General features: G+C 37.5%; 1 protein-coding gene across 1 annotated transcript in view; it reads right to left on the reverse strand.

Moving 5' to 3' along the window:
- Positions 1 to 1,512: 1,512 nt before the first annotated feature.
- GDPD1 (glycerophosphodiester phosphodiesterase domain containing 1) overlaps positions 1,513 to 14,101 on the reverse strand; it is a 53,475-nt gene continuing 40,886 nt past the window's right edge. The window contains exons 7-10 of the mRNA XM_080826821.1: positions 9,495 to 9,628; positions 4,710 to 4,769; positions 3,274 to 3,325; positions 1,513 to 2,875 (exon numbers count right to left, since the gene is read on the reverse strand). Of these exons, the coding sequence (XP_080682947.1) occupies positions 2,753 to 2,875; positions 3,274 to 3,325; positions 4,710 to 4,769; positions 9,495 to 9,628 (369 nt within the window). The 3' untranslated portion in view covers positions 1,513 to 2,752. The remainder of the gene's footprint in view (positions 2,876 to 3,273; positions 3,326 to 4,709; positions 4,770 to 9,494; positions 9,629 to 14,101) is intronic.

Consider the following 14,101-nt stretch of genomic DNA (forward strand, 5'->3'; position numbering starts at 1 on the left):
AGCGAGAGAGGGAACACAAGCAGGGGAAGTGGGAGAGAGAGAAGCAGGCTTCCTGCAGAGTGAGGAGCTTGATGCAGGGCTTGATCCCAGGACCTTGAGATCATTACCTGAGCCGAAGGCAGACACTTAACAACTGAGTCACCCAGGTGCCCTGTCTAGTACCTTGTGTTCTGTTTTGCCTTGGTAACATGCCTAGGACTTTAGTCCTATAGGAAGCTCTCACTACTTTGTATTAAAACTCCCTCCTGCCAATTGCTTGCTAAAATGCTTGGCCAACTCTTGCCTATTGCCACATACTTGGGCTACTGTTGGCATGCTAGACTAGACCTATAGCTGGGCCTGTCATATTTACTGCCAGCTTCATCCCAGTAGAAAGGTCTAATCATATCTTGTGACCAGTTCTCAACATTTCCCACTATGCCTAGCAATAGCTATCTCAAAATGAAAGAGTATTTAAGCTCTTTTAAAATGTGATGCTCCATGGGGCGCCTGGATGGCTCAGTCGGTTAAGCGTCTGCCTTTAGCTCAAGTCATGATCCCGGGGTCCTGGGATGGAGCCCCACATCGGGCTCCCTGCTCAGCGGGGAGTCTGCTTCTCTCTCTCTCCCTCTCCCTATGCCCCTCACCCCACCCCCACTCCTGTGCTCGCGTGCGCTCTCTCTCTCTAATAAATAAACTAAACCTTAAAAAAAAAAAGTGATGTTTCAGGGGATCCTGGTTGGCTCAGTTGGAGTAGAGTATGTGACTCTTGATCTTGGGGTCTTGGAGTCTGAGCCCCACATTGGGCATAGAGATTACTGTAAATAAGTAAATAGATAAAATGTGATGTTCCAATCAGAAAAGCAGTATTGAGATGTTATCTGATCATGAATATAAACTCTCTTGTTATAGTAAATACTCATGTTAAGTGAATTAAAGTCACCTCGACTATAAAATCAGCAAACTTTTTTTTTTTTTAAGTAAACTACTCCCAACATGGGGCTCAAATTCACAACCCTGAGATCAAGAATTGTATGCTCTACCAACTGAGCCAGCCAGGCATCCCAGAATTAGCAGGCTTTTAAAATATGACTTTCTAAACATCCTTACCATATTGGGTACTTTATCTCCTACTGTTGACACAAAAAAATATATGCTGACCCTATGATATGAGCTGCTCTGCATCATAACAAAGCAAAATTCAAAAAGAATAAATAACAAAAAAGAATCATATTAAAGTGATCAAAATAATCCCTAGCAACTATAACCATAAATTATAGTACATGAAAGTAAAAATGACTGATTTAATGGATCACCTGCCCAAGTTATTTGTTCAAATGCCAAGAAGCCACTTCCGTGCCATGAGAGTGTTTCCATATTTTCTTTAGCTTTCCTTACTCTAGAGAGAAATCTCAAGTGTACTTACCCACATTATCAATTTATCACCTCATTAAATTCTGCAGCCCCAAATCTATAAAGCATATTTGGAATTACAACCGCAAAAAAGCAATGAGGAACCCTTATTTTGTTCTTGTAAAACTTTATTTCAGTTTAGATAAACAAACAAACAAAAAGCAAATGTTATTTATGTCATCAAGGGATAGGTGGGAGTATGATCATCCTTCTTAGCTGTGAGCTAGCAAACTCCAAATGAGAGATGTAATCTAGGTAAAAGACCCTTATTATTCCAGAGTATATTTACCTCCCAAAGAGATCATGAAAATTAGTCAAAAAGATTAGAAAAAGATTTACATGGAGTCATATCAGAAAAGGAGAGGAAGTGATGCCTAATGCTTTGAGAAATTCTGCTTCCATTTAATAGAAGAATTAAACCTTAAAGATCAGGAACAGGTGGTTTATACCATACGTATTGGAAACAATAATACGTACTTTCATCAGTTTCATATGATTATTAGGATTCAAGACGTTATTTAAAATCTAGATGTAGGCCCAAACAGTTATTAGTCAGTGCCAAAAATTGGAAAATTTTGTTTAGAGGAAACATAATGTTTAGAGGAAACATAAATATATGACTATTTGGGTCTTGTCTTAATTTACATTTAAGAAGTCCAATTTTAATGTCTACCAGAAAGAAAGGACATGGTAACAATTTTACACCTGAAGAAGATTCCAAACAGAATGTTCCCATTAACAGCAGCAACCAAGAAATCTAATTGTCTACAGTTTTTATTTCTGATCAAGTATTAGTTTCAGTTTTTATGGAGCCTGCCTTCTGTTAACAAAGTTAACAGAGCCTGTCAGATTAACTGTATCACTGATTTCTAAGCTCTCCTCCCACTGTATTTTCTTTCCTTTTAAACTGAGATGTACCTAGAAATAACGAGACAACTCAGCATAGCTGTAGTGGCCTTCAATAATTTTGCTTTACTAATTAGTTGATCTTTTTCCAGTGAAGGCTAGTATCAAATCTATTCAAAAGTCTTTGATTTTACAATTACTTATAATAGTAGAATACTGCATCATATACAGAACTCTTGATCAATAATCTTCTACTTACATCTCATAACCAGTTATCATTCTAAACAATTTACACATGTAAAATATGCAATATTCTTTAAAATAAATATACAATATATAGCTTCTACATTCTCAGACAAGCTTAAAAATGAGGTAATAAAACTTAAATGATTAAACCTTTACCATTCTGGAAATGGCTTAGGGAAATGATGGCAAACTTGTTTTGTTTTTTGTTTTTTTGTTTTTCTTTAGGTCTTTTCATCTTTTCTTTGAGTGCTTCTGAGTACCTCCTTTTCTAAGCTGAAAAATTATGTAAAAAGTCCTTAAGCTTTGTTGGATAGTCTGTCATTACCCCAGTTGCTCCCAAATCAAAAGCTCGTTTGTATTCTTGTTCTTCATTCAAAACCCAAATATACACCTGAAAATTAGAAGCATGAGAAGTATGAGATGAAAGTTAAAAGTAGAAAATTATTTTTTAATAGCCTTTATACACTACAATCTCAGCATACTTAGAAACATTTTAAGCCTGTAATTTTAAGAAATCATTGAACTGTTAAAAAATTTTTTTACTTTACTCATTAAATATACACTGTCCCACCCTCTGGCTTCAGTTACTCTCACCTATACATAAGTGGACTCCAGTTACTAAAATGCCAGTGCTTTCTTGTTAAGTGTAAGGCAGAGCTTAAGGTCTTCATAGATGAACCAGTAAAGCAGCAGCATCAGAGCTGGAACCAAATCAAGTTCCTGCCCTTTACACTACTGTTAAACTGCTGAGCTATCCTGTTTCCAAAATGCGTCATTCCAGAAACTCACCTGAATGCCTCTGGCAGTGAGGTGGTCAAACAAGGCTTTTCTCATTAGTAAGCTAGAAAAGAAAAGCAGAACAGATTTAGATACTCTTACCTCTTAGTCCTTAGTCCTAATTTAGTCCATTTAGAGTTTATCCCAGTGCTTTAGCGGCAGTAAAGCAATCGCCTCAAGTCATAACTGCGGTGGATATTTATGTTCTAACTGCTGAATCTCCTTTCACTGTTGGCTGCTTGCTGGTGGACCACCAGAACCTCCTTTCTATTTCTTCTGTAACTAGCTCCTCAGGAGACCCAGTCTTGTCGAAGCCACTCCATAGACAAGAGGCTTCCTCGCTTTCCCTGTTGACACCGTAACAAGTGAGAAAGAGCTGAGAAGTCTGTTTCTAACTTTCCAAGTTAAAATAAGGCCATGAACTTGGGCCAGGTTCTATAATAAAGTTCATTTACATAGTGGATTAGTCTTTCCTGTGTTATCTTAGAAACCTAATGTCCATTAATTACACTATAAATAGGAAACCTGCACTTTTTAAAAATGCTAAATAATTGACTTAAAAGTGAACTCTTAGACTATAAATCACTTGAGCAGGATGGGAGTGAACTGTACTGGCAAGTTAAACATATTGTTTCTATTCTGTTTATGTCTATTAAAATGATGAAATAACAGAGACTAAAAATCATATGCACTTAATACCAATTAAAAATGCAACCCTGAAAACCAGAAATTGAATCAGGAATAAAGCAAAAAAGAATAAACCCTGTGGCACAGAGAAAAGATAAAAACTAGTTTTCCAACTCTGCAAGAGGAGCTAAGTAATTTAAAAGGTTGTGACTTAGGACTATTATTTAAGCATTCCAGATTCCATTTTAAAGCAAAATATAAAAAAAATAAAAAAATAAAATAAAGCAAAATATAGCACGGCAACATTATGGTATTTACCTAAAATTAAACTCAACATGTCTGAGAAGGGAAAGTATTTTCTTTAAAGTTGATGTCCACCCTAAAGGTGGGGCTTCCTGTCTGCTATTAAGTCTTCATGCAGCAGATTTTTCGTAGGAATATGCCACTAGTCAGTATACACTTTTACATACACTTGTACGGTTATACACACTTCTTTCCGCCACGTCTTTGACTGTGGGTTAGTGAAAAGAGCAAATGCCATGCCACCTCTTCTACTAACTAGCTAGAGAACCCTAAGTTAATCATCTGCCTTTGGTTGCCCCTGAAGCTGCAGGAGATTATCTCTCAAGATTCCTCTTAAGGTTTTGTGACTAGTAATTAGAGTAGTTCTAAATGATTCATATACATCCACCCATGGAGTACATGCTCATCGTGTCCTTGTTACAAATCCCATGTAGAAAGCGTGCTCTAAATTACAAACATGGCATTTAACAGATACAGCTAAAACAATAACTCATATATCAAGAAACTAAAATTCTTACATATCAGAAAGCCAGATGAGAAACTTTTGACTTCTGGACATTGTGTGTGGTTCTTTTAGCCTGAGGCAAAATAAAATTTGAATCATAAATTAGAAACACAGAAAGATATCAGTGTGATAAAATAAAATGAGTCCAAAAACAAACAGTTGCCTTGCATTTAGTATGTGCTCAAAAAATATTTGTTAAGAAAAAAAGTAAAGTAAAACCCACTTGGGTTCTCTGTTTCTATTGATTTTGAGATAACTTTTTGCTACCACTACTAAAAGGTTAAAAAAATAACGAAAGTTCTCTTTCTAGACCCTGGGTGCCTGGGGCTCATGTCTCTTCTCTTTTTTGGTGAAGCTTCTTTCTCTCAATTTGTCTGGTATAACTTAGTAATAGTAGATTTAGTACATTTGCTGCTGACGTAAGCACTGGTATTTAGTAGACTTAAACATACAACCAAACTTTACTACAAATTAAAGGATATATGGGGCAAAAATGTGACTAAAAAACCTCAGAAGCATGTTTTTTCTTCTCCTTTCAATAATTAAAGACATGGGCCACGTACTTTCTTTTTTTCTGTTCCAGTTTTTTTTTTTTTTAATTCCAGTTAGTTAACATACAGTATAATATTAGTTTCAGGTGTACAATATAGTGATTCAACAACTCCATACATCACTCAGTGATCATCACAATAGGTGCACTCCTTAATCCCCATCACCTGTTTAACCCATCCCCATCACCCACCTCCCTTCTGGTAACCATCAAACATGATGGTTTGATGGTTACCTTGACTCTAATTAAGAGTATGTTTCTTGGTTTGCCTCTCTTTTTCTTTTGCTCATTTTTTTGTTTTTGGAATTCCACATAGAAGTGAAATCATATAGTATTTGTCTTTCTTTGACTTAACTTTGCTTAGCATAATACTCTCTAGCTCCAACCATGTCATTGCAAATACCAAGGTTTCATTTGTTTTTATGGCTCAGTAATATTCCATAATATATGTATATATACCATATCTTCTTTATCCATTCATCTGTTGATGAACACTTGGGCTGTTTTCAATAACTTGACTATTACAATCTGCTACAAACATCGAGGTGCCTATATCCCTTTGAATGAGTATTTTATGTTCTTTGGGTAAATACCTAGTAGTATGATTGCTGGGTTGTAGGATGGTTCTATTTTTACCTTTTTGAGGAACCTCATTACCGCTTTCTGCAGTGGCTGCATCAGTTTTCATTCCCTCCAACAGCGCATGCGGATTCACCCATTTCTCCACATCCTTGCCAACACGTGTTGTTTCTTGAGTTGTTTTTGTTTTTTTTTTTAAAGATTTTATTAACTTAATTGACAGAGAGAGAGAATACAAGCAAGGCAGAGCAGTAGGCAGAGGGAGAGGGAGAAGCAGGCTCCCAACAGAGCAGGGAGCTCGATACGGGGCTCGATCCCAGGACCCTGGAATCATGACCTGAGCTAAAGGCAGCCGCTTAATCAACTGAGCCACCCAGGCACCCTCTTGAGTTTTTTATTTTAGCCACTGTGTCTTCTGCCCATTTTAAATTAGATTTTTCATTTTGGGGATACTGCGTTTTATAAGAACTTACATATTTTCGATACTAACCCTTTAACAGATCTGTCCTTTGCCAAATACCTTCTCTCATTCTGTGGGTTCCTTTTAGTTTCATTAGATTGTTTCCTTTGCTGTGCAGAAGTTTTTTATTTTGATGTAGTCTCAATATTTTATTGTTGATTTTGTTTCCCTTGTTTCAGGAGATGTATCTAGAAAAAAGATACTGCTTGTGTTCTCTTCTAGGATTTTTATGGTTTCAGGTCTCACATTTAGGTCTTTAATCCATTTTTAATTTATTCTTTCTGTATGGTGTAAAAAAGTGGTCTAGTTTCATTCTTTTCCACGTTGCTGTCCAGTTTTCCCAACACCATTTGTTGAAGAGGCATTCTTTTTCCCATTGGATATTCTTTCCTGCTTTGTCAAAGATTATTTGACCATATAATCGTGGGTTCATTTCTGAATTTTCTATTCCATTCTATTAATCTGTGTGTCTATCTTTGTGCCAGTATTATACTGTTTTGATTACTACAGCTCTGTAATATAACTTGAAGTGCAGAATTGTGATGCTCCAGCTGTGTTTTTCTTTTTCAAGGTTGCTTTGGCTATTTTGGGTCTTTTGTGGTTCCATACAAATTTTAGGACTGTTTGTTCAGCTCTATGAAATATGCTGTTGGTATTTTGATAGAGATTGCATTAAATGTGTAGATTGCTTTGGGCAGTATAGACATTTTCACAGTATTTGTTCTTCCAATCCATCACCGTGGAATCTCTTTCCATTTCTTTGTGTCATTTTTAATTTCTTTCACCAGTGTTTTATGGTTTTCAGAGTACAATTCTTTCACCTCTTTGGTTAGATTTATTCCAAGTATCTGACTGTTTTTGGTACAATTGTAAATGGGAGTGATTCCTTAATTTCTCTTTCTGCTTCATTATTGGTTTATAGAAATGCAACAGATTTCTATAAGTTGATTTCGTATCCTCTGACTTTGCTGAATTTATCAGTTCTAGCAGTTTTTTGGTGGAGTCTTTTTGGTTTTCTATATGTAGTATCATATGCAAATAGTTAACGTTTTACTTCTTCCTTGCCTCTTTGGATGACTTTTATTTCCTTTTGTTGTCTGATTGCTGTGGCTAGGACTTCCAGTACCATGTTGAATAAAACTAGTGAGAGTAGATATCCCTGTCTTGTTCCTGACTACAGAGGAAAAGCTCTTAGTTTTTCTGCATTTAGGATGATATTAGCTGTGAGTTTTTCATATATGGCCTTTATTTTATTTTTTAATTTTTTTTTTAAGATTTTATTTATTTATTTGACAGACAGAGATCACAAGTAGGCAGAGAGGCAGGCAGAAAGAGAGTAAGAGAAGCAGGCTCCCTGCTGAGCAGAGAGCCTGATGGATGCGGGGCTCATGACCTGAGCCAAAGGCAGAGGCTTTAACCCACTGAGCCACCCAGGCGCCCCTATGGCCTTTATTTTAATGTTGAGGGGTTTTATTATGTGTGGATGTTGTACTTTGTCTTTTCCCTATGCTTTTTTTGCATCTATTGAAATGATCATATGGTTCTTATCCTTTCTTTTATTAATGTGATGTAGCATGATTGTTTGATTTGCAAATATTGAACCTAGGACCTGTTCTTTTTAATTATCTTTTCTATACTTGACCTTTGGACTTATGCTGAGTTTCTTCAGTTTCCTCAGATTCCTGGAGCAGCACAACTACCTGTGTCATTAACATTGGATTGTACCCAGAGCCATTCTCTGGTTAGCCTCTCTCTACTCTGAAAACTTCTAAGTTTAACAGCATCCGGGGATTTCCATTACCCCTGGATCTTCACTTCTTGTTTCCTTTCTAATGCCTCCTGTCCGTACTCTTGGAATAATTCTGAGTCTCCACACTTAAATTCCTTTTTTTCCCCCTTTCTCTCTGAATTCAGTTTTTATTAGAAGCTCTCTAAATAAAATCTTCTTTTTCCTAACTGTAGCTCAGATTGAAAATACTGGTTGCAACTTCTGGAATCTCAGGGATTTAGTGTATCAAACACTACCTCATTAAAGAAATTATTATGTTGTCTTAGGAAGTACCCACCTTCATCTATTAAAAAAAAAAGTTAAAATACACAGAACATTCTACCTTATCTTAATCCATTATTACTTTTTAGAGAAAAGATTAATCTATGAAGTTTGTTCATTTGTCTGTATTTCAGTAATACCCTGTTCCTAAAAGAAACACATGGAGATAATCTAGAGAGGACAACAGTTCATGCCAAGCCATAGGAAGCTTAAGTATTTTAGGAGTAAATGTCAGGAATCATTTTAATCCAGCAAATGAAAATGGTTTCTTTGTAGGCAAGAAGTGATTTCTGTTTTGTCTGAGAAATAGCTACAAAGGCTGCCCATAAATATAATTGGGAATAGATAAAATAAACATGCTCATCACGAAGGAACTCAAATTGGAAAACAAGCATGAAACATAAATGCTGAATACAAGGGTACCGACCAAATTGCATTTCTTACCAATATTTCCTAATGACTGCTGCACTAATGTTCAGCTTGATCTTTTAAAGTTCTGTTTGGGGATGAAAAAAGTTTCCATGCAGGTGAGACCACATTTAATGTAATTTTTTTTTTTTTAAGTAATCTCTAGGCCCAACATGGGGCTTGAACTCACAACCCTGAGATCAAGAGTTCCATGCTCTTAGCCAGCCAGGTGCCCCACAAATTTGGAGTTTAATGGAATTTCAGCTGCATATTGTGATTGAGGTATAAATAAGTTAGGGCAGTTGGAGGGCAACTGCTATTATGTGTTAGAATAAAAGAAGTATTAAGCTTCAACAGTTAAGGTCAATTCTTTGTACCTGACTTCTGAGTACACAGGCACAAAAAGTCGTTGTTACCTGAAATGGGTCCAGATGAAATACTTACAATACTATATTATTCATTTTAGAAAAATGTGTCTTAATTATATCAAAAAGCCTTATTAATACAGGTCAGTTAACCTAACATATAATAACTACAGCAATCTATTCTTTTTTTTTTTTAAGATTTTATTTTTAGACCTCCATGTGGGGCTCAAACTTATAACCCCGAGATCAAGAGTCACATGCTCTACTGACTGAGCCAGCCAGGCGCCCCTATAGTCACCTATTCTTTATCATTTACATTGATATTAGTGAGCCTTGATCTTAGTCCCCCTATAATGATAACTGATGAAAACAGAGTAACCACTTACTTCAGTATGATAGAAGGCATTGGGATTTCAAAAAACTGTTCTCGAATGGGCACAAAGGGCAAGAGGCCAGTGAAGAAAAGGCCAAGAATGAGCAGAACACGTTGTAGACTGAAGAGAATAGGAATATCTGAATTCTAAAAGACACAAGCAATATTATGTTACTTTACAACTGCTCAAATAAAGAGGATTATTTCACATCCTCAAAATTTCCAAGACTGTATCTGGACATTTGTTAAAAGTACTCCCCGAATTATCAATATCCATCTCCAAACCCACCACACTTAAAAATGGCTAGTCCCAGGACGCCTGGGTGGCTCAGTTGGTCAAGCCGCTGCCTTCGGCTCAGGTCACGATCCTAGAGTCCTGGGATCGAGTCCCGCATCGGGTTCCTTGCTCATCAGGGAGCTTGCTTCTCTCGCTGCCTCTGCCTGCCTCTCTGCCTGCTTGTGTGTTCTCTCTCTCTCTCTCTCTCTCTGGCAAATAAATAAAACCTTAAAAAATTTTTTTTTTTTTTTTAAATGGCTAGTCCCTGCCAAATGGGTCAGGATCTGTCGTGGAGCCCTATACTGTTAACTGATGATACTTGAGTTTCTGTATTCCTATTCTCTGCTTGCTACACCACTTCTGTCTGTTGGTGATAGTGCTTATCACTAGAGAACCAAATGGAATAAGATAAAGAAATGAATAAATGAAATATTCAGTAACCTTACTCCCATTTAAAAAAATATTAACTAGGGGCACCTGGGTGGCTCAGTGGGTTAAAGCCTCTGCCTTCAACTCAGGTCATGATCCCAGGGTCCTGGGATCGAGCCCCGCGTCGGGCTCTCTGCTCAGCGGGGAGCCTGCTTCCTCCTCTCTCTCTGCCCGTCTCTCTGCCTACTTGTGATCTCTGTCTGTCAAATAAATAAATAAAATCTTTAAAAAAAATAAATAAAAATAAAAAAATAAAAAAATATTAACTAAAGATTGATATATATTCATATATATCCATACAGAGCTATATAGGTGTTCCTATCTATAGATATAGTTATATATTAGTTAAGCAGGATATGATATTGATACATCTATAGATAAAATATAAACACTGTTGCAAATATGTCATCTTTCAACTATATTATGCATCAAATATAAATAGGATTTTGTAAGCTAGTCCAAGAATCTAGACATCATTTTAGATTTCTATTGCAGAATGTGTTCAAGGTCCCAAAACCCTTAGAACGCAAGCTTTATATATATATATATATACATGAACTCTCTTCATCTTGTAAAACTGAAATTCTGTGCTCATAAATGGCCCCTCATATCCCCATCTCTCTAGCCCCTCCTATATTTGTCTTTAAAACAAACAGAAATTATGGTAAAGCTGATTTTTCTTTTTTTTTTTTTATATTTATTTATTTGAGAAAGAGCATGAGAGAAAGAGAGAGGAGGGAGGGGCAGAGGGAGAAGCAGACTCCCCGCTGAGCAGGGAGCTCACCGCTGTGGCACTCCATTCCAGGACCCTGAGAGCATGACCTGAGCTAAAGGCAGACACTCAACAGCCTGAGCCACCCATGAGCCCTACAGTTGACTTTTTTCTATACAAAAGTAATATATTGAAAAAGTCATGCAGAAAAGTAATTTATTTTAAATATTACCTCTAAATTACCCACTTCTTTATTTAAAAAAGAAAAAAACAGAGTAAGTAAGTTTTGAGGATTTCTTCTACACCTATGTTCACATGCTGCTTTGTAACATTTTAGACTAATTTATATACAGGTGTTTCAGCTGTAACACAATGTACAAGTCCCTGAAAAACTTGACTTCTGCAAACTCATGCACTAAGAATAACAGAGCTTATGGGAAAAACAGGGTTGGGGCTGACGCTCAAAACTTAAACAGCTATGGACCCAGAGAACTAAAAACAGTAACCGGTACTTCTGGAAAGCCATGCCAGGCTGCCCGGGATGGGAGAGGGTTTGGTATGCTGACCCACCACTGACATAACAGCCAGGGCCACTCCCTGTCTTCTAAAGTAGAACATCTGGGAATCTTGCCATTTACAACTTGGATGGACTGAGAGGGTATTATACTAATGAAATAAGGCAGACAGAGAAAGACAAATGCCATAATGATTTCCCTTATGTGTGGAATCTAAAAAGCAAAACAAATAAACAAAAAGCAGAAACTGACCCATAAATACAGAAAACAAACTGATGGTTGCCAGAGGGCAGGGGAGAGGGGGAGTGGGTGAAGGGGAGTGAGAGACACAGGCTTCCAGGTATGGAATGAATAGGTCATGGGGGTAAAAAGGGACAGCATAGGGAATACAGTCAATGGTATTGTAATACTGTTGTATGATGACTGGTGGTAGCTACACTTGTGAGCACAGCATAAATACAGATTTGTGGAATCACTAGTATCACATCGTGTTTCAATTATACTTGAATAAATATAATTTATGAAATGGCACCCAGGCATTTGTATTTTTTTGAGACTTTTCAGGTGATTCCAACACACAGCCAAGGTTAAGAACTACTCCATTGAGTAAGAGTGAATTAAAAGTGGGGCACCTGGGTGGCTCAGTGGGTTAGAGCCTCTGCCTTCGGCTCAGGTCATGATCCCGGGGTCCTGGGATCGAGCCCCACATCGGGCTCTCTGCTCAGCGGGGAGCCTGCTTCTTCCTCTCTCTCTCTCTCTCTGCCTGCCTCCCTGCCTACTTGTGATCTCTGTCTGTCAAATAAATAATAAAAAATAAAATCTTTAAAAAAAAAAGAGTGAATTAAAAGTCATTACATGGGACTAAGGGCCACATGTCTTCCCCTCCCCACTGTGTGCTCCATTTTTCTTTTTTTTTTTATGTATTTTTTTTAAATTTTTTTAAAATTTATTTATTTGTTAGAGAGAGAGAGAGAGTGAGCACAGGCAGACAGAGTGGTAGGCAGAGGCAGAGGGAGAAGCAGGCTCCCTGCCGAGCAAGGAGCCCGATGCGGGACTCGATCCCAGGACGCTGGGATCATGACCTGAGCCGAAGGCAGCCGCTTAACCAACTGAGCCACCCAGGCGTCCCTCCATTTTTCTTTTTATATATATTTTTAAATTTAAATTCAATTAGCCAAGTTATCTTTGTATTTTTAGTTTATTTATTTATTTACGTATTTGACAGATAGAGATCATAAGTAGGCAGAGAGGCAGGCGGGGGGGGGGGGGCGGGGAAGCAGGCTCCCCGCTGAGCAGGGAGCCCGATGTGGGGCTCGATCCCAGGACCCTGGGATCATGACCTGAGCTGAAGGCAGAGGCTTAACCCACTAAGCCACCCAGGCCCCCCAGTATTTTTAGTTTCTAGTATTTGGGAATTAAAGGGCTAATATAGAATTCTTATAAATCATACTTTTAGAATTATAAAAGATGCATGACTTAATTATATGACATGTTCATTATACGAATAACAAATATGATTGAGACATTTTTATTGTGATGTTCAAAAATTCCTGCTGGAACTTTTGGGGAGTTTTTAAATTCTAAAATGACAAAAAGCCAGAGTCTTCAAGAAAAATATGTGAATCAAGGGAAAAGTTCTCTGATTCCGGGTCAAAAGTGGACTTTTTATTTTGAAACACTAGAGTCACAAAAAGTTGTAAAAACAGAGTCCTATGAACCCTTAACCTAAGGTTCTCCAAATGGTAACATTTGTTGTAACTGTCATACAACATCAAAACCAGGACTTGACACTGGTTTATCACTGGGGTTTTTTGTTGCTGTTTTCCCCTTTCTTTTTTTCTTTTCTTTAACTCCCTCCTGGCCCAGCATATCACTGTTAATTAGACTACAGACCTTTCACTTTTAAAATCTGCATTCATTTGTGCATGTATTTGGGTTAATGCAGTTTTTTTTTTTTTAAGATTTTATTTATTTATTTGAAAGAGAGCAAGAGAGGGATCATGAGCGACAGGGAGAGGGAGAAGCAGACTCCCCACTGAGTGGGGAGTGTGATGCAGGTCTCAATCCCCAGAACCCAAGATCATGACCTGAGCCAACGGCAAATGCTTAACCAACTGAGCCACCCAGGCACCCTGGTTTAGTGCAGTTTTAACAGTGTATCAATTTCTTTAACCACCACCACAAGTAAGATACAGAACAGTTCCATCACACACAAGAACTCCCTCCTACTACCTTTTGGTATTTGCCCACACTCTCTACCTGACCCCCAGTCTCTATCCCCTGGTAGCCACTTATCTGTTCTTCAATATGTACAGTTTTGAGAATGTTACATAAATGGAATCATATAGTATATAACCTTTTTGTTTTTTGGTTTCTCTCTGTTTTAAGGTTTGTTTGTTTTTTTCTTTTTAAAAAAATTCCAGTTAGTTAACATACAGTGTTATATTAGTTTCAGGTGTATAATATAGAGATTCCGGGGTGCCTGGGTGGCTCAGTCTTTAAGCGTCTGCTTTCTGCTAAGGTCATGAACCCAGGATCCTGGGATGGAGTCCTGCATCAGACTCCCTGTTCAGTGGGAAGCCTGCTTCTCCCTCTCCCACTCCCCTTGCTTGTGTTACTTCTCTCGCTATGTCTCTGTCAGATAAATAAATAAAATCTTTAAATAATAATAATCATCATCATCATCA

This window comes from Martes martes (genome assembly GCF_963455335.1).
Source record: "Martes martes genome assembly, chromosome: 16".
In the NCBI taxonomy this organism is placed as follows: Eukaryota; Metazoa; Chordata; class Mammalia; order Carnivora; family Mustelidae; genus Martes; species Martes martes.